Source organism: Mus caroli, chromosome 7 (assembly GCF_900094665.2).
Source record: "Mus caroli chromosome 7, CAROLI_EIJ_v1.1, whole genome shotgun sequence".
NCBI lineage: Eukaryota > Metazoa > Chordata > Mammalia > Rodentia > Muridae > Mus > Mus caroli.
This window is the reverse complement of record NC_034576.1, coordinates 120,596,195-120,617,765: the sequence shown is the minus strand read 5'-3', so window position 1 is coordinate 120,617,765 and position 21,571 is coordinate 120,596,195. Positions and strand designations below refer to the sequence as shown.

Here is a 21,571-nt window from a genome sequence, read left to right as displayed (position 1 = left end):
CCTTTTCCAGCCTGTCTTGTCTGACAGTTAAATCAGCCCCAGCCTGCCCATAGGTTATTTCCAAAGATCCTGTAGAATTCAAAGCTTGCATTTTTTTTCTCCAAGACATTTTTGTTTCCTTGTAAGCTTAAATGTCAAGTTGAGGGGATGTGGCTGGGATGGCCTTAATCAGCCGTTATGGCTCAGGCTGCACTGTGCACAGTATTCACCTGTGCACAGTATCACTAGCACCCATAGCTCTTTGCAGACCTCATTTTATTTACTTGTTTGAGACCAGGTCTTTTTTGGTAGGCTGACCTCATGCCCAAGATTCTTCTGCCTCAGGCTCCTGAATGCTGGGATTACAGGTGTATATCGTGCCCAATATAGGGTTAGCTTTAGAGCCACCCCTGTTGTAATATCAGCTAAAACATTCCAAGTGCCCAACTATGTCTTTGCTGTATCATTCGATGCTTATTCACTCATTCTGAGGGTTTACCAGGCAGAGAAGGTGGCTTTGTGGCTATTCCCATTTTATAGATGGAACAGTGGAGTAACAGAGAGGGGAAGGGAATCGCCCAGATGCATATAGCTAGAGTTCCAATGCAAAGTGTCTGTGTGTCTGTCTGTCTGTCCGTCCATCCACCCATCTCCCTACCTATCTATCATCTATCATTTATCTTTCATCTCTCATCTCCGTCACCATCTGTTCTTCTGCATCCTGCCCATGCCTCCCCCAGTTCCTTAGCATTTCTCGTCTTCATTAGCATCACGTTGAGTCACTGCCACTGCTAATCCATAACTGCTTCTCCACCTCCAACTTCTGTTCCCAAGTCATTGATTCACAGGGCCATTTTGTAGCCGTTCTCCTGCTGGTCCACCCTTGAGTGACATTGTCATGGCACATTTTTAAAGGATGTTAAATCAGAGGCACAGAGACAGTTGGGACAGAAGGACACATATCCCAAAGAGCAACTAAATGCATCTAAACAACCAAGAGGTTCCTTCAAGACTCAAGATTGACAGGTCTCCGGCTTCAGTCCACCCAGTTGCGCCCCCTTGTGGCAGCAGTGTAGGTCTGCATGCCCTCCACACAACTGAAGCTATTTTCTAAATCAGGGATAACACCTTTGAATTATATTAGTTTGTAAAAAAAAAAAAAGCAAGACTATATTTCCATTGTTATAAGTGATGTAGCATGGGCCAGAGGCTGCATCATCACCATGAATACCCTAAGATAGGAGGAGTCCTTGTGTTCAGCCACTGAATGTTGCTATGGTTCGGAAAGGTACAACTAGTGGTTTAACTGTGGGAGAAGGCAGAGAGCAGGTGGAGGCCCGCGTGGAACTCTGGTGAGCCTCCGCAGCCATTGGAACCCCTTCTCCTCCTGCAGGATGGCCAGCCGGAGCAATGACAAGGATGGAGACTCCGTGCACACAGCCAGCGATGTTCCTTTGACCCCAAGGACCAACTCCCCTGATGGGAGACGCTCATCCTCAGACACGTCCAAGTCCACGTACAGCCTGACTCGGAGAATCTCCAGTAAGTGCCTGGGACAGTTGGGGTCGAGGGGCCATTCTCTTAGTACAGGGGGAAAGCTAGCTGAGCATGGTGGGTCATGCTAGAAATCTCTGCACTTGGGAGTCTGAGATAAGAGAATCTAGGCTAGCCTGGAGTGGTATGAGTTCCAGGCTAGCCTGAGCTATCTCAGAGATCCTTTCCCAAAACAACCCCAGCAGTGCTTAGGGTCACAGAAGCAGGAAAACAGACACCAAGGGGCATTGCCCCTGTAGACGTCATGTTTTCCACTTGTTCGTAGCCTACTGGGCTTCCACCCAGGCATGCTGGCCTCTGGGCTCACCCTCCTGAAGTGGGGCAGTGTTGCACCTCAGCTGGGGAGGGCAAGCTTCCCTCCTGGCTCCCGCACTTGCCAGTGCAGGGCTCTGGAAGGCACGCACGGTCTATTCCTTCACCCATAAGGTGTGCTAATGTCTCACTTAATAATCCAAGGGGCTGTAGAAGCAGATGGCTCAGGGCATATCATCCATTTAGAGTACCACGTGGTACCACACTAACTCTGAATGAAGAGTGTGATGGCGATGTTCCTGGGCTACCACCCCTCACAGTAAACTAGGATGCAGGTATTTCTCTGTATGCACACAACTCGGCTTCAACTGACCTGCATTCAGAGACTGAGGTAGGAGAATTATAAATGCAAGGCCAGCCCAAGCCACATAGTGAGTTCCCGGCCATTAGCGGCTACTTAGCAAGACCCTGTCTCAAAGAACCAAGAATAAAAATGTGTGTGTGTGTGTGTGTGTGTGCACGCGCGTGTATTCATACTTAACACAGACTTTCTTTTCATGTCTTTTTTTAAAATTTATTTATTTTTTATATATAAGTACACTGTAGCTGTCTTCAGACACTCCAGAAGAGGGAGTCAGCTCTCATTACAGATGGTTGTGAGCCACCATGTAGTTACTGGGATTTGAACTCAGGATCTTTGGAAGAGCAGTCAGTGCTCTTAACTGCTAGGCCATCTCTCCAGCCCCTTTTCATGTCTTTATTACCTAAACAATATGGCGTAGTCGCCAAGCCTAGTGGTGCTGACCTATTTTCCTAGCTAAGTCAAAAGGCTGAGGCAGGGGTGGGGGGTGGGGTGTTATGAGTTCAAGGCTAGTTTGTGCAATTGGGTGATGCCCTAATCTCAAAATAAAATGTGAAGAGAAGCTCACACCCGCAGCTCAGTGGTAGAGCCTCGCCTAGATGCGTGAAGCCCTGGACTGAATCCACCGCCCTGTAGGAGAAGGACAAATGCAGGAAGTTTCATTTCATTGCAGTTGGATTCTATTAGGTATGGCAACTATTTGAAGATGGTGCCTTCTGGCACCGGGATACAATGTCATCTACACATGTCCTGAGCTGTATTCATAGCTAGCTTGGAGTACATGTTCCTCACATGCTTCAGACTGGACATATGTGAATGTATATGGATAAGCATGTATGGGTAATGTTCTCTTGCATTTTTTAAAATATTGTGTATGTGTGTCATCCTGTCTGTCTCTGTGTGTGTGTCTGTGCACCATGGTGCATGTGTGGAGGTCAGAGGACAGCTTTTGGGGGCTGGTTCTCTCTCTTTCCAGCATGTGGGACTGAACTCCGCTTCCGAGGCTTGGTAGCAAGTGCCTTTCCTTGCTGAGCTATCAGGTCAGCCCCCATGTGGTTTCATGTAAAGGTTTTGAGCATCTATGTGCTTGGGCATGTCAGGGGTTGTAAAATGAGTTCCAAAACTCATGAGACACCTGCATTTCCGGTGTGCACGAAGGAGCCCATTGAAGCAGAGAAGCCTGAGTGGGCGTCTGGGGACCTTTGCTGATGTCAGCAGGTGACCATTGTTCTTGGTGGCTGTTTAGGTCTGGATTCCCGGCGCCCCAGCTCCCCACTCATCGACATCAAACCCGTTGAGTTTGGCATTCTCAGTGCCAAGAAGGAGCCCATCCAGCCATCTGTGCTGCGCCGGACCTACACGCCAGATGACTACTTCCGGAAGTTTGAGCCCCGACTTTACTCCCTCGACTCCAATCTTGATGACGTAGACTCTCTGACTGACGAGGAGATCATGTCCAAGTACCAGCTGGGCATGCTGCACTTCAGCACACAGTATGACCTGCTACACAACCACCTCACCGTGAGGGTGATCGAGGCCCGGGACCTGCCACCTCCAATCTCCCATGATGGCTCGCGCCAGGACATGGCCCACTCCAACCCCTACGTCAAGATCTGCCTCCTGCCTGACCAGAAGAACTCCAAGCAGACGGGAGTCAAACGCAAGACCCAGAAGCCTGTGTTTGAGGAACGCTACACCTTCGAGATCCCCTTCCTAGAAGCCCAGAGGAGGACCCTGCTGCTCACTGTGGTGGATTTTGACAAATTCTCCCGCCACTGTGTGATTGGGAAAGTAGCGGTGCCTTTGTGCGAGGTGGACTTGGTGAAGGGTGGCCACTGGTGGAAGGCCCTGATCCCCAGTTCTCAGGTAAGGCTTGACACCTTAGAAAATCTTTTCTTTTCTTTTCTTTTCTTTTTTTTTTAAAGATTGTTATTTTAATTCATTTTACTATTTAAATTTTTCTCTTGAGGCTGGGTGTGGTGACACATTCCTGTTATCCCAGCACTTGGGAGGTGCAATGAGGGGTCAGAGTCACCTTTAACTGTGTAATGAATTTGGGAGTAGCCTGGGCTATGTACGATCTTGTGTCAAAAAAGTCAAAGACAAAAAAAATGTATTTAAGTTGTTTCTATTGTGAGTTTTATGATTATATGAAGTTTTGAAAACCTCAGAACTCCAATCATCCTCTTCTCCATTGTCACCAGAACGTTTTACAACCCAGAGCATATAAGCTATACCACAGGACACTGTGAACTGGAGTAGACCAAGTTCAGAGTTTTACACACACACACCACCATATTTGTGTGCATGTAGGAATATGTGTGCACACATAGTGTGTGTGCAGGTTTATGAATGTGTATTTGTGTGTGCATATGCGTGTGTGTGAATGTGTATGAATGTGTGAGTGTGCAGGGGCATGAGTGTGTGAGTATGTGTTTGCCTGTGCATATGCATATATCTGTGAGTGTGTGTACATGTATGTATGTGTATGTGCATGGGCATACATTGTACATGGACACGCACATGTGTGTAAATGTTTATATGTGTCCATGTACATGCATGGATGAGTGTGTGTGTGGAGGTATGCATGTATATATATATGAGTATGTGTTTATCTGCACATGTGCATGCATAGTCGTGTGTGAGTGTATGTATTTGCATGTGCATGTGCGAGTATGTGCATATATCCTGCTCCATCACTCTCTGCCTTATTTCAGTGAGGCAGGGGCTCTCACTGAACCTGGAGTGGACTGGTGTCCAGCAAGCCCTAAAGATCCTCCTGTCTCTGATCCCACAGCACAGGAGTTACAAGCATGCATAGCCATGCCTGGGTTTTCACGTAGGCTCTGGGGTCCAGACTCAGGTCCGAGTGCTTATGAAGCAAGGACTCTTATGGGACATCTCTCCAGCCCCAGTTCTGTGAAAGCCTGCCAGATATACAGATTTGTGGGCCAACCACCCTAGGAACACTTTTGCCACTGATGCTGACCTGTTTAATCAGGAAACGGGTTGTCAGGGTATAAAGCTATCGCTCATTTTGACTTTCAGAAAGTGATTTGGAAGGAAAAAAAATACAAAAAATGAGGGCAGTGGAGTTGATGATGCACAGATGTTTCTCAGGCAAACTCTGCGGTGATCGGCTTCCTTCCCGTGTCCAGCCTGGAGATGAGAGGCATGTGATTAGCTGCTGGGGAAGCCACCCTAAGGCCACAGGCTGAGCTGTGACTCCAAAAGGCTATTAAGCACCCCTGTGTGCACCCTCTATGGGCAGAGGGAGCTGAACGGTCCAGGGAAGGAGAAGGTGCAGATAGGAATAGACATACACTGCACTGTTGAGGGTGGCCCAGCCCAGTGGGTTACAAACAGGGTATTTGTATGCGAACATGCTTGGGCATCTCAAAGCTGTTCAATCTTGGTCAAGAATTCAGTGACCCATGGCTGCCCTCACAGAGGCACATTGGTTGATTTGTGGAGAGTTATGTACTTAAGGATTGAACCCAGAGCACTGTGCTTGCTAAGTGTGTACCCTTTCCTGTGAGCCATGTCACATCCCAATGGCACACGGGTTCTCCAGTGTGGGGACTGTCCCTTTAGCTCTCTCTCTCTCTCTCTCTCTCTCTCTCTCTCTCTCTCTGTGTGTGTGTGTGTCTGTGTGTGTCTGTGTGTGTGTGTCTGTGTGTGTGTGTCTGTGTGTGTGTGTGTGTCTTCCAAGATGGATATCTGTCCCTTTCTTCATATGGATTCTCCAAGAAGAAGGCCCTGAGGCAAGGCACATCATTTATCAGGGAGATGCCACCAATTGGGGACACCAGGAGGGATTTGGAAAGTCAGGAATGTGTGATGTGCATATCAACACAGTGGACCATTGTCTGGTCCTTAAACCTGTCAGGGACATAGGATTTTGTGCAAGGCACACATGGGAGCCCAGTGTTGTTCACCCACAGAACTGTTAAGTGAAGGCTATTGAGAACTGGGAGCTTAACTCCCTGGCAGTTTTGACCTGTGGTCCTCGCAGGTAAGAGACCTCTGATGCCCATTGTGGGAGGTGGCATCCAGATGCAGGGCTTTGAAGCAGGGAGGACAAGGAGAGGGCAGGCAGGGCACAGGGACTGTCGTGAGTCTGGCTTCAGACCATAGATACTTTCTCTGGGCAAGTCTTCCCTCTTGCATTGCCATCAGGACCTGCTGGGTACTTCCTGCATCTAAGGCGATAGCTGACTACAATTGATGTCCAAAACATTACCCCATTTCAGCCACTCAGAAGTTTACATTTGGGGCATGGGGGAGAGTTCCATCTTACCAAACTCAAACAGCATTCTTCATCAAAAACCCTGGAGAAGCAGAGAACCTGTTTGACACCCACACACCCAAACCTGGAGGTCTTGCTCTGTGTTCGTTTCCCGTCCAGCATGGTCCTCCAGGAGCCATGCTGTGGCCTGCTCCCCACCCCTCCTTCTCTTCCTTCCTCACCTCCCTCTCTCCATTCTCTCTTTCCCAATCCCTCTCTCTTCCTTCCCTCCCCATCCTTTCCTCCTCCCTCCTATGAAGCCGGTAGCCATGGCTTCCCTGCTGGCATTTGAACCCAGATGCAGTGGACTTTGCTCTTAACCGTTCTTACAGAGAAACCTACCAGCAATTTAGACTAGCCTTGAACTCACAATCCTCCTGCTTCAGACTCCCGAGCGCTAGGATCACAGGCATGCACCATCATGCCTGGCTAGGATTATTTTCATGTATTGGCTTGGCAGGAGGCTCAGCTAGTAATGTGATGCTGTGAAAGCATTAGGACCTAAGTTTAGTACCCACTTAAAGACCTAAGTTCCAGGCATACATCTGTAATCCCAGTGCTTGTGGGACTGGGGCAGAAGGATGTTTGGGTTCAGTGTGAGACCTTGCCTCAAAAAATAAGGTGGAAGGTGACTGGAGAGATTGCTCAGTGGTTAGGAACACTGGATGCTCCACTAGAGGACTGGGGTTCAATTTTCGGTTCCCACCCGACAGCTCACAACTGTCTGTAACTCTAGCCAGCCATGCATGTAATGTATGTTTATGTGCATGTAGGCAAAACACCCGTACATATAAAATATAATAAATATTTACAGAAAAATAAGGTGAAGAGCCATTGAGAAAGATACTGGATATTGACCTTTAACCCCCCCACATGCATATATACACATAATGCATGAACGCACACACACAAGACCACATACATATATGCCAACACACACACACACACACACACACACACACACGCGCGCGCGCACAGCTGTTTGGAACTCGCAGGAGAATCAAGAGGGAGATGTATAGGTTTCCCATCACTCCCCTCTACCCTACCCACTCAGTCCTCCCTTTCCCACCTCACTCACCACAGCAGAGTATGTGTCTCTGTATGGTACCAGAGACAAGCCCACGTTAACACATCACTATTGCAGTTTGGGGTACACTGTTAATGTGTACATCCCATAGATCTGGGTAAATGTCTAGTGACATATGTGCACTGTGATAGCAGCAGATAGAGTGGTGTCACCAGGGCTTGTGAGATACTCAGAGTTCTGTGCTGATTGGGCTCAGTACCTGGAAACTGCCTGGAGTTACAGACGCCCCCAGCCTGCCTTCTGGACTGCTAAAAACAGCCTGGTAAACAGAGGCTCCTAACTGCCTTCTGTATTTTGAGATTCCTCACCAACTGCTACTGTCACCATTCAGCCCTTAACCAGGCAAGTGGCAACGTTTTAAACTTGCTCAGAGATGCTGTCAGCCCTGACCTTTTAGAACCCTGGTGTGTGTGTGTGTGTGTGTTTTAAAGCTCTTTCTGACTCAGCTTCTGATAGACAGCTCCATAGTGCTTCTGGGGAATAGACCAGAGCCTTATAGGGCAGCAGAAACTACAAGTTTCCCTGTGTGGGGGCCTCTTGTGCCCCTCCTCCCTCAGTAGAAATCAATTTCACACTTGAGAGCTTATTAAAATTGTAATTACATTCTTAAATTTACTTAGTGTACATATACTGTGGAGCGCTTGAGGAGGTCAGAGGACAACTTGTGGGGACTGTGTAGGATCCAGGATCAAACTCAGGTCACCAGGCACACAGCAAGCACCCTTACCTGCTCTGCTGTTCTAACTTGCTTTCTATTGCGGTGACAAACATCATGACCAGAACCTGCTTGGACAGGAGAGGGTTTAATTTGGCTTATATATGGGTCACAGTCCATTGAGAGAGGCCAAGACAGGAACCTGGAGCAGGAACTGAAGCAGAAGGCAGGAAAGAGTGCTGCTTATTGGCTTGCTCAGCGTTTCTCTCTCTCTCTCTCTCTCTCTCTCTCTCTCTCTCTCTCTCTCTCTCTCCTTCCCTCCCTCCCTCCCTTCCTTCCTTTTTTCATTTATTCACTTTATATTCCACTCACTGACCCCCCCATTGCCCCTCCCACAATCCTCCCCTCATCCCCTCTCACCTCTGAAAGAGTGCCCCTCCCTGGGTACTCCCTGACCCTGGCACATCAAGTCTGTGTGAGGCTAGGCACACTGAGACCAGACAAGGCAGCCCAGCTAGAACATACCCCACGGACAGGCAACAGCTTTGGGGACAGCCCCCACTTCAGTTGTTTTGGGACCCACATGAAGACCAAGCTACACATCTGCTACATATGTGTGGGGAGCCCTAGGTCCAGCCCGTGTTTGCTCCTTGGTTGGTGGTTCGGTCTCTGAGAGCCCCTAAGGGTCCAGGTTGGTTGACTTTGTTGAACTTCCTGTGGAGTTCCTACCCCCTTCAAGGCTGCAGTCCTCCCCACAACTCTTCCACAAGAGTCCCCAAGCTCCAACCATTGTTTGTCAGCCTACTTCCTTATACAACACAGGACCATCTGCCCAGGAGTGGCACTGCCCACAGTAGGCTGGACCCTTCTCTATCATTTGGCAATCAAGAAAATGTCCCACAGACCTGCCTTCAGGCAATCTGATAGAGATATTTTCTCAATAGAGGTGCCTCTCCTAGACAACTCTAGCATGTGTCAAGATGGAAAAAACAACAACAACAACAACAAAAACAATCAACCAGGACACCTGCTGTGCCATCTCACTGGCACCAAAATGAACATTTGATCCCTAGTTACAACGAGAACTAAAGGAGGAACCAGAAGCAATGTGGGTGAACATCCCTACTTCTTAAGTAAGGAGGCTGCATCACAGAAAGATTGAGTGACTAGTCCAAGGTCACACAGATTTTCATGGTAGAATCAGGATTAGTTGGGTAGCCTGACTTCAAGACAGGTCTCGCTACTGTCCTAACCATCTCTACTGCCCGCCTTCCTCAGATAACATGGTCCAGTGTCAGATAAAAGCATGGGCCTTGCAGTCACACAGGCCTGGGTTCAAGTCCCGGTTCCCCCACCTACTAGATAGGTGTGCTCAGAAAGCTTCCATTGCAGTGCTCAGCCTCAATTTTCTGCCTGTCACAGAAGGCTTGTACAGTGTGAAGATTCAGCCTCTTATGGCCTCTGTGGCAGCCTCCTCGGGAGCATTCACTGTGAACCGTTTGACCTAGAATTCTGACACCAAATGTATGTGTTAGCCTCCACTTCTCTTGAAGCCGTCTTTGTTTCAATTCAGACTCTTCCCTGCCTAAGTTAGTGCCTGTCACTCATAAGTCCCACTTAACCACTTAGTCTGACTAGACTGTAAATCACCGAGACCAGCAGAGCCCTTTCCTTCTTACGCTAGCTCACATTTTCAGCAGCTTCAGCCCATGGGGCTTTGGCCCCTTGCACTGGGACAGAGAGCATCAGGACAGTACCCTTATGGAGGATACAATCGAGGAACAGCCAGCAGAAGAGCATGTTAGGAAAGGCACGGGGGAGGCGACCGTGACGTCTCTCTCACCCCTTCAAACCCACCACTCTATTACCACCCTGACAGAATCTCCAGTCTGGACATTTCCCAACCCCTGATGCTTGTGAGTTTGGGTGACACTCCATGGTAACAAACATGATGGAGTGAACCATTGTCAACTGGTGGTTGAATTAAGCCTCTACCCATCCACCTCTACCTGGAAGTCAGAGAATGGAGATACTTGTCTCCAACTCTCTACTCGTGGTCTTTCTAGTAGTCAGTCCCACCCTTAAGTTACCTAGAGGTCCCAGTGATCAAGCAATGCCATTGGCATACAAAAGGTACACGGCCCACTATAAGGATTCCAAATGTCCTAGAAGCTCTGTGCCAGGATCTGGGTATAGATACCAAAAGTGAATTTCTTTCTTACAGTCGAGCTCTGCCACTTGACTGATGGGTGGGGAGGCCTAGGTCCAGCCCGTGTTTGCTCCTTGGTTGGTGGTTCGGTCTCTGAGAGCCCCTAAGTGTCCAGGTTGGTTGACTTTGTTGAACTTCCTGTGGAGTTCCTACCCCCTTCAAGGCTGCAGTCCTCCCCACAACTCTTCCACAAGAGTCCCCAAGCTCCTGGTATTAGACTTGTGCCTGAACCCTATAGTGTTACCGGTCATCGTCACCATCCTCATCACCCAGCTCTCTGAGAGCTGGATGAGATCACACTTGAACCATGCCCAGTATACGTTGTCTGCGGCGGGTGTGGTTCATCTGTATCCTGAATGTGGCAGGTTTCTCATGGGTCAGTTCCAAGTGGGCTTGGGAATGGAGTGGGGAATGGTGATTTCCCAGAGCATTTCTTAGTCTTTATGATACATGCTATAGGCCCAGTTAAGTCATTGCATAAGTAGGTCATTGGTTATGGGAGTTGTCTATAAACTAGAAACGCATCACAGGGTCTCTCGCCTGTCTGAGTCCCTGCTACATCCTGTGGTCACTCAGACAGTGCATGGTTATTGAGCACTGTCTTAGTTACTTTCTATTTCAGCGAGGAGACACCGTGACCAAGACAGAGGGTGGGTCCATGACCATCATGGTTGGGAGCAAGGCAGTAAACAGGGAGGCATGGTCCTGTAGCTGGGAGATTACATCTGACCCACAACCATGAGGCAGAGAAAGAGCTAACTGGAATGGCATGGGCTATCAAAACCCAAAAGCCCACCCCCCAGTGACATACTTCTTCCAGTAAGGCCACACCTCCTACTTCTTCCTAAACAGTTTCACCAACTGGGGGCCGGACATTCAAACATATGGAGACCTAGCATTCAAATACACAAGGGCCATTCTCACTCAAACCACTACACGTTCCTGCCATGAGTTTACCTCAGGCCTGTCGGTATCTGTTTGCTGAGAGGTAGTACAATGTAGGGCAGAAGAAGGCTTTCCCTGCAGAAATGGAAGGAGGAAATGGTATCAAAGGTTAGGGCCAGTGTTCCTGACTTAGCCTCTCCCTTTGTGTCTTCCAGTCACTTCCCTGGAAGGTCCCCAAGGCCATCCTGCCTTATGGTGCTTCTGCATGGGAAGGGACCATGTCCAATCATAAGGTTGCTGCATGACTGATCTTGATTGTCAGCTCGATTGAATTAAAGAAGCCTGGAGATTAGTAAGGCGTGCCTCTGCATGTGTCTGCCCAGAAATGATTAGAGCATGAAAGTTATGCCCTAATGAATGATTTGATCCATTGGTAGATTCTTGATCTCAATAGACTGTTGCCAAGTGGTAAAGTTGTGGAAGGTGGAGTCTTGTTAGAGGAGATGCATCCCTGGGAGTTCAGTGTTTGTTTACAGCAATGCAGAGTCTAACTCAGCTGCCTATCAGTTCTCCACTGAGATCTCTGGGTAGATGGAGACCAGGCAGCACACCTAGCCTGATTTCAGGTTGGGGCTGAGCATGTGGAATAAGATGCTGACTGGCTGCCCAGCACGGAATGAATCTGGCTCTTTTGTGATGGAGTGGATCAGAAGTTGGTTGGCTGTGTCTGGATGGCCATCCAGTCTAAGACAGAAACTCTCAGACACCAGAATAGTGGCCTTCTCTCCAAGCTTTCTTAGAGGGCTGAATGCCACACACAAAGCTATAAGTAAACAGTTCACTGGGCAGCATTTACAGTGGGTCTGCTGTGTGCCAGAAGCATTGGAAAGATGGAGGTACTGCTCCAAACGAGTTCTCAGCCCTGAGGAGCAAAAATAAAAATAGAAGGCCGGGTGTGGCTCAGTGGGTGAAATGTGTCCCTAACATGGGCAAAAGCTTGGGTTCTCTCCCCAGCATTGCTTAAATCAGACATAGTAGAGCATGTCTGTATTTCTAGTACTCACGAGGTAGAGATAAGAAGAAAGATCAGAAGTTCAAGGCCAACCTCAGCTAGCTGCCTGTTGAGTTTGAGACCAGCCTGGCTTACATGAAACTCATCTAATTAATTAATTAAAAAAGAGGAGGAGGGGTAAGGAAAAGAAAAACAAAATGGAGGCTTACCTTGCTTGTACACTAAGTCAAGAACTTACATTTGGAAGTCCATCTTAGAGGGAAATAAAGAATATTTTTATAACTTAATCATAGCTAAGCATATTTTTAAATGGTCAAAAAATGAGTACAAACCATAGAGGGAGCAAATGAATGCATTCACCACGTGAAGTTGGTGGACTTCTTTTAGACCAGAAGCTCTGGTCAAAGACAGGAAGACAACCTGCGAGCTGGGGAATGTGTTTGCGCTAACGTGTCAGTTTGCCAGCACGACCTAGTTAAGTACCACACATGGACAACTCAAAAACTAGAGGTTAGCTGTTCCCCTGATTCTGGAAGGTGTTGTTTGAGCCATGTACCCTTGTCACAAAGGAAGAGTCTGCTCTGCACTTCCCTTAGCTTTCCATGGTTTGCTGTCCATCCTTTGTGTCCTCTGCCATCTCAGCATACACTGTCACCTGCATGTGGATTCTCTCTGTATTTAAATGTTTCTCCTTTGTAGGGATGTCAGCCGTATTGGGTCAGGGGTCCTCCCTCCCCAGAGCAGCTTTATCTTGACCAACTACTTGTCAGGACTGTTTAAATAAGGAAGGTCTTTCTAACATGCTTTGGGGTGTAAATTGAACACAGCAAGTATGTTTGAGGGGATATAAGTCCAGTCGCCTATAACTGCTGGATGACTAGTATCTGTAGTATTGAAAGTCTTTTGTATATTAGAAATATACCTCACAGGTATGGAATGTCCCTCACAAGCCCATGCATTGGAAGCGATGTTGCTTGGGAAGGTTGTAGGACCTTTAGGAAGAGATATCTTGCTGGAAGAAATATGTCACTAGGGCTGGGCCATGACTTTCTTTCCTCCCTTCAGCCCCCTAACCCCAACTATGCTCCCTTGAATCCCTCCCATGTACCCCCTCTCAAGTTGACAGTCACTTTTTCTTTAAGTATATTTGTTACATACGTGTAGATAAGTGTAGGTGCATGGGTATGTACATGCACTCGCACGCGCGCGCGCACACACACAAAATCTGCTGAGTTCATTTTGATGGTGGTATATATGTGATGTCCAGGCTGACCATTTTGAGTTGGACAGCTAATAAGAGGCCTCTCCCTGGGAGAAGCTAATTCTCCTTCTCCCAGAATTCAATAGTTCATCATCTAGGAGTAGGATGGAATTTCCCTTCCACATTAACACGTCTATTGATATTGCTGTCGTTCAGGTCTTGTTAGTACAACCATCTCAAGGAAAGAATTTCACAGCAGACTTCCTGGTATCCTGTCTCTTATAATCTCGTTTCTCCATCTTCCTCAATGTTTCCTGAGCCATAGATGCAGGAGCTGTGGTGTAAATGTAAGCCCTGGGCCTGGGCTCCCTGGGAGCTGTTGATCTCTTCATTCTGTCTGGTTGTGGTTTTCTGTGATGGTCTCCATCTGCTGTAAAGATAGGATTCTTTGATGAGGAATGGTAGCTATATTTTCTGTAGGCATAAGTCTAAGATTTAGAATATTGGAAGGAATTATGTTGGTCTAGCAAATTTTCAATAGTAAATTCTTTACTAAGGTCCATTACATCATTAGCCCCAGGAAGCTGGCTAGGTTTCCAACACCTGGGATAACTTCCCTCCTGTTTAAGTGGGCCTTAGGTCCAACCAGACAGCTGTTGGTTGGTGCCCACCAACATCTTTAGTCATATGTTGCCATGTTAGTAACTGTGGTTCATAGATGTTGCTGTTGGGCAGACTATTTCATTATTCCCTTCCTTGGCAGCTTCTATAGCATTTTCTGGAACCATGGAAGCTAAACCATAGGAGAGAGTCTTCTAGATCAGACCCAGTTCCAATCATCTGAGTCCTGTGTCCTAAGTGCGTGGTATTGTCAGCAGCAGGAGCCTGTCCTCAGTCCTTCATAGGCAGCCAAGGGCTACACTAAAGACCTTTATTGTTGCTTAGATTATCCTAAACAACCCTTCAAAAGGTTGTTCCTACTTGTGTCTGATACTAGGATTTTAGTATCGTTAGTTTTGTTTAGACAGTTTTGTTAGACTATGGTTCTTGTGGGGAGCATTGAGAGCCCAAATGGCTTAATTTCCTTTAATATGTATATGTGTATAAATATCTGTATAAACATATCTCTTAATGTATATATTTATACATACATACACACCAACTGAGTGTATAACTTTAGGTAAGTGCAAAATAATGTGAGTCTTTATCAAACAATCTCAGTATGTTTGTCCATCCTTCTCCTTCTGTATTGACCTCCCTCTAATCTCCTCCAGTTGGAGCCCACTCCCATTATTCCATTTCTCAGGGGTTTGCAGTGTGACCATCAGCATCATGCTCCTGTTGCTGTGCCTTACCTGCCACGATAGACTACGACCCCTTGGAACTGTAAGCTGGAATTAAATCCTTTCTTCCCTTTGAAGTTGCTTTGGGCAGGTATTTTATTCACAGCCATCAGTAAATTAGCCAAGACATCACTGGACAAGAATGATGAAAAGCTTGACCGTGGCAGACAGATGCAGCTCACTGTGCCATCACCTGCATTGTGGGCATGGAGAAGACCTTGGGCTTAGATGGAAAGTCAGAAGTCAATGGTTCTCAACAAAGAGGACAGACAGAAATCCTCTCCTCACCATGATTTTGCTTTTCATGGTCTCACCACCATCAAACATGATCTAAAGATGTAAATGGGAAATTTGTGAAATGATTCATAAGTTTTAAACAACTTATTATAGTTTGTTATTCTGATTCTTCTTATATTATTAATATGCGTAATCTATAGCAAATTTAGTTTTACTGTAGGGAAACATGAAAATAGAAGTCGTGGTGCATATAGACTTCATTATTATCTGTGCTTTCAGGCACCCACTGAAAGTTGGACCCTATCCCCCATCAATAAGTGATAAAGGGGGACTAGTGTACATTAAGTTGACACCTGACTGGATAATTCTGCTAATTTCCTTGTCATTGGGACAAAATACTTAACAGAAGCAACTTTAAGGGAGAGGCTTTCTTTGGCTCACAGTGCAGATGTGTAGGCCATCATGTCAGGGACAGTGTGGTGGATGGAGCAGCTGGGTCCATGGTGGCAGTGCTTGGAGCTGGGCACATCACTCCTCATCCTAGCAGCAGAAAAGCAGATAAAAAAAAAAAAAAACCTTCAAGATCTGCCCCAGTGAACTGCTTCCACAGCTAGTCCCCATGTCCCAAAGGTTCCATAGTCTCTCCAAACAGCACTGGCAGCTGGGGACCAGTATTCAAACCCAGGAGCCTGTGGGGCACGTGTCACATTCAAGCCATGACAATAGTCCATTGGAGAATGTGTACAGGCATATGTTAGGAGTCACCATGACCTTGCATCCATTTGTTTAAGCATTAACACCCTTTTCTAGTTCCCCCACCCAGGCTCAGATTCAAATCGTGTCTGCTGGTGGCCATGAAGTTAGCTTACCCCTTTGGTAACCAATCCTGTCAAAAACAGATCTTACTGTTTCTTGAGCCGATTATCCTACGTTAGGGTTTATGAGAAGGATATAATCTAAAAGAATATTCCTGAGTCTTCCATTGAGGTCATTACAAATTACTGGGTGGGGCTGGGGGCTAGGAAGATTTCTCATCTGCATAAACATGATCAGATCCCCACCACTAGAGACAGTGGATTCCCTGAAGCTAGCCAGCTAGTAATACTAGCTGTACCTGTGAGCTATGGGTTTTATTGAGGGATCATGTTTCAGTGAATATGTTGGAAAGGAATTGGGGAAGATTCCCTGTGTCAGCCTCTGGCAACTCATACCCACAAATACACAAATGTGCACACATGTGAACACACACATGCACATACTACATGCAACCGGGGTATCTATCAATAGGAAAATAGTTATAATCCAGTGTAGAATATAAGACAATGCTTTTATAGCTGATACAGAGCTAGGTAATTATGTGGGAAATGTATGTGATTAAGGTTTTCTACAAGGAAACTTTGGAATTGGCTTGTGTCCTCAACGGGCAAATATAGGCAACTGTATGGACAGAGGCGAGACGAGACAAGGACATACTGACCAAGTGTGTGAAATGCTGTATTTTGCAAATACTAAAATGTGTTTTTCTGGAAAATGGATTTTGCTAAAAGGAAAAAAAAAATTCTTTAGAAAGGTTGTTTGAACAGTGAATTAGGAAACAAAAGACTTCTCGCAGGTGGTCAGAATAAAGGCGAGGGGACGAGGGGACGCTGGGTTTGTGCCTCATTAAAAGCTGTGTGCACACTTGTGAAGCTCTCTGTGAGGTGAGAGTGAGCAGGAGCGTTTAGAAGCACTTCAAAGGAAGCCTGTGAGAAGCGAACCTGCCTCTTGTTTTCCCCAGAAAATGTCCTTTGTCCCAGATGGTTTTCTTTGATTTCCTTTTTATTGATTGGAGCTTGACTGCATTCAAAAGCTGCAGAAAAGGATTTGCGTTTTCATTTTCTTCCTTGCTTCATCTCTTTTNCTTTTTTTTTTTTTTTGCCTGGGTGGAGAGCTATGGCATTTGCATGCACAGGCTGCTGGGAGAGCTGGCAGGGGGGCCTCTGGATTCATTTAAGTAATTTACAGACTGTCTATTTTGGGTCTTCCTAGCCCACCCCACGTAGCGCTACTCAATTAAGCTCATCAGGCTTTTATAAAAAAGGAAATGAGGCTTGTTTATTTGTGACATCTCCTCAAAAGGGAAAAAGACAGAAATGATTCTCCCACCCAGTTGCTCCTCCCATGCAGTTGCTCCTCCCACCCAGTTGCTCCTCCCACCTCAGCTTCCAGTCTCTTGAGGCTGAGAAGGACAGACTTGTCTTGCTCATGTCCATCTGGGGATCATGTGACAGTGGCTGTGTCTCCATTTGGGGGACTACATAGCTTGGTCTCAGGATCCCCGAGATTGGAGTGGTGTGAGGTGCATGCGTACCACTTGACTTCCAGTGCAGTCACATTCCCACAGAGCCACTGTGAATTAAAAATATTGAAAGCTGAAAGCATGCTGTAGTCTGCATCATCATTAACTCCCATTGTGGTAAAGGCTTGAGCCTCAGTCAGTGCTACAGCAAGATGATGGAGCCTTTAAGTGGGACATAGCAGAAGGTCTTTAGGTCACTGGGGATGTGTCATTAAAGGGCCCAGTATCTCTTCTCCTCTTTAGCATTCCAGCTGTTCTGTGTGGTCCAGAGGAGGACTTGTGGCAGATCTCTGGTAGCCCTGCTTTGGGTTCCAAATGAGTGAGTTTATTAAGTGCATAGAAAGCATGAGAGCAGCAAGAGCAGATGAGCAGAATAGCAAGTGCGATAGAAAATGCACTGGTGACTGTAAGGCGCTGTTCAGGCTCCCTGAGAAGCTGGCTCTGGAAGCAGGCTCCTCCCCCAAGCCATCAAGCCAGGTGTGTTTACAACATCTGACAGAGATGCCTAGGAGAACAAACAAGGCAATGCCATCAGGGACCACAAGCATCTGACAGAAATACACTGGAAAGAAGTACTCACCTCGGCTCTCACCCCAGTCCCTTTGGGGTCTAGCTTCTGGCTTCCGATTCCCACAGTAGGCATTTTTATACTGTGGGAAGAACAGTGACCTCCCTTGAAGACGATGTACTACCTCAAGCTTCTCAATGGCACCAGCACCGTGCTTTTAGCCCCCTAACCCCCTTAACTCCTGCTATTCTCTGCTCTCCCTCTTACAGAATTAGGAGGCAGACTGCCCCCAAGACAGGGATCTTTGGAGGACACTTTGAGAGTGACATGATTGGGTCTAAAGTGGGAGGAGGTCCCTGCTCCCTGCACAGCTTCTCAGTGAGCTAGAACAGCAATGACAGTTCACCAGTGCACATTTCACCAGCCATGATATTAGTAGTTTGCTCCACCATGAACTCCCACAGCAATGTACTACCTCACACAGGCCCTAGAGGGTGTGGCGGATTAAAACCCCACAAACCTTTTCTCTTTATAAGTTGATGGTCTCAGGCATTTAGTGAGAATGACAGAAATGGCACGTGGCCTTCCAAACGTCACAATTGAGTAGAACAGCACACTTGTGGACTGGCGTCTTCCCTTATCCTTGCATGAGTGGTGGGAGCTGTATCTGCTGCTCACAACATTGCAAGAGAGAAACTAGATACATGTCCTGTCCCCAACGCAGGCAATGTTCAAAATACTAAACTCCAAGACAAAACGGAAAAAAGAAATGCCAAGCTAAGTCACTGGAAGTCAGGGACTGTCCATATCCGTGTGCCACATGTGTCCCAGGGTAGCTGTGAAGGTGGACTGACACATTTGCAAGTGATAATGTCATAATTTCAAGATTGGACACTCCCATTCTGTATAGGAGTAGCCAGATGGGCATTATGGTGACCTTTATGGAGAACATGAAGACATCTGGTAAGGACAGAGTGCTACAAAGAATATAAAACAAGGTTGTATGATGGTGGGACCAGGCTGTTTTCAATTCAGTGAGGAGCTTAGATGAGAAGGTGACATTTGAGATTTCCCTGGAAACTGCAGGACTCCTGCACCAGCCATCACCTCGTGTTTTCTTCCTTTGTTTATTCTTTGTCTTTCTGTTTCTCTTTATCTATCTGTCAGTCTGTCATCTGTCTCTGTCCCTCTCTCTCTTTCTCTGTGTGTATATGTGTATCTGTCTCTATGTGAGTGCTATCTCTCTGTCTTTCTACACATACCTCTCTGTGTATGAGTGTGTCAGGGGTATGTATATGAATGTGTCCGTGTGAACAAATGTACATAGGGGCCTGAGGAGGACATCTGGTGATCTGGTGTCTTGTCCTGCTCCACCACTCTTGGCTTCATTCCTTTGAGACAAGGTCTCTTACTGAATGTGGAGCTAGGCTGGTGGCCAACAATCCCCAATTATCTCACATACATACATACACACACACACACACACACACACACACATATCACTGGAGTTTCAGGCAGGTACATAGCCATGCCCATCTTTTTCTCCATGGGTGCTGGGGATTTGAACTCATGTCCTCAATGCTTGGGCAGCACACACTTTTACCCATACCCCCCAGGCCCTGGCTTTCTAATTTCTCAATAATTCTTTATTTATGAAATATCATATTCTTGCCCCACAAATATACACCTATCTTATTTGAAATAGAGATGGGGGTCCCACCTGCTTCTACAGAGGTCCCAAGCACACCTCTGTTCTGTCTAAGTGGGAAGATGCCCTTATCTTCCCCGATTACCAACCCCACAACAACTTGAAATTAATTGTCTAGGGTGGAACTATTTATAAAAGAGAGCAATAATGTACTTTTATCAAAATCTAAGCTATCAACTATCTCAGCTACTTTAGTATTAATAACAAGGGACTTTGTGTTAAGAAAGGGCAATGGGGTTAGAGCAAAGGCTTCCAGGTTCTATCCATCTGCCTGGTGTCAAGATCCTTGCAATATTTCTCTGCAACAAGACAGCTTCCACAAAATCCTACTACATTCCAGGACCTGCCCCCAGTGCCTCCTTCTCCAGGAAGCCTTGGTGACCACATCTGCCTGTGAATGGATCAAACTTGAAGCTCTCTAGTATGCCATAGGCCTTTGATGTCCTTTTAGATGGAGGTTAAGTTCATATGATATTAATGTAGTCATTTTAAAGTCTACAGTTCAATGGCATTGGTACCCTCAGTGGTTAACAATCATCACATCTACCTAGTTCCAGAACATTCCATCACTCAGACAAGGCTCTGTACCCATAAGGTGACCACCCTGCATCTCCCATCCTCTCAGATCCTGGAAAACACTCCTGTAATCTCTCTTGCTGCGCCATGTCTCTTGTTGCTATGACAAGATGCCTGGAAGAGCAGATTAAGGGGGGAAGGGTTAGTTGGCTCATTTGAGATTTCAGACAGTCATGGCAAGGAAGGCATGGTAGCAGGAGAGAAAGACAGCTAGCCACACTGTGTCTGCATTCAGGGAACAGAGAAATGAAGGCTGGTCTTCAGCTCAGTCTGGGACCCCAGTCCATGGGGCAGGGGCCCCACATTCAGGGTGCTTCTTCCCCCTTCAATTATGCCTCTCTGGAGACATCCCCACAAGACACAGGTAGGTATATAAAATCACCTAAGAGTGATTTGACTCGGTCAAGTGGACCATGAAGGTTAACCACCACAGTGAGTTCATATCCTTCCTGGGTGCTTTATTAATGGGATCATTCGGCACACAATCCTTTGTGTCGGGCACGTTTCCCAGGTTAATCTGTGTAGCTTGTGTCAGTAATCCACTCCTTTATTTAAATATTTTTAGTGTGTGTATGTGTGTGTGTGTGTGTGTGCGTGTGTGTAAGCATGTGTGCACATGCATGTGCGAGGGTACCACAGCACACGTTTAGAGGTTGGAGGACAACTTTCAGGAGTTGGTGTTTTCCTCCCATCATGGGTTTCAGGAATTCCACGCAGGTCCTCAGGCTGGTTGTTTTTAAACAAAATCTCAAACATTTGGTTTTACCAATAAAGACTCAGGGACCAAATGCTGGGGGGAAAGTCTGCTAGCTTAGAGAGGCAGAGAAAGTACCCAAAATGACCTTCCTCCTCAGCAGACATCCCAAAAGGAACCTCTCCCTCTCCATTCTGTCTCAAAAACCCTTCCAACTGAAAGTTCCTCCCTCCTACTTCCTGTGTGTCTCTCTGTCCTCCTGACTTCCTCTTACTCTCTATGGCTTTTTCCTGTGTTCACTTCCTGTCAACTGGTTGCTTGCCCGCCTCTTGACCTATGGTTCTGGTTGCCTTTATTTAATCCTGTTTATGATAAACAGAAAGCTCTTTGATTAAAGGTGTATGCTAGGGCCGAGACACACCACAACTAGAAACAGTTTTTTTTTTTTCCAGTAAATAACACAATCTTGGGTTTCACAGTGTGATCAACTATCCTGCAACACAGGCTTTTGTGGAACGTCCCTTTACCCACTAAGCTGTGGTTCCAGTCCCCATTCCTTCTTTTTTTTGTTTTTTGTTTAGTTTTGGTTTGGTTTTTTTTGAGACAGGGTTTCTCTGTATAGCCCTGGCTGTCCTGGAACTCACTCTGTAGACCAGGCTGGCCTCAAACTCAGAAATCTGCCTG

General features: G+C 46.7%; 1 protein-coding gene across 4 annotated transcripts in view; it reads left to right on the top strand.

Moving 5' to 3' along the window:
* Positions 1-21,571, top strand: part of Syt17 (synaptotagmin 17) — a 65,767-nt gene that overhangs the window by 10,027 nt on the left and 34,169 nt on the right. For all 4 annotated transcript variants that reach the window (XM_021168402.2, XM_021168401.2, XM_029479142.1 and 1 more), the window contains exons 4-5: positions 1,373-1,521; positions 3,393-4,012. In XM_021168402.2, coding sequence (XP_021024061.1) covers positions 1,374-1,521; positions 3,393-4,012 — 768 coding nt within the window. In that variant the 5' untranslated portion in view covers position 1,373. The remainder of the gene's footprint in view (positions 1-1,372; positions 1,522-3,392; positions 4,013-21,571) is intronic.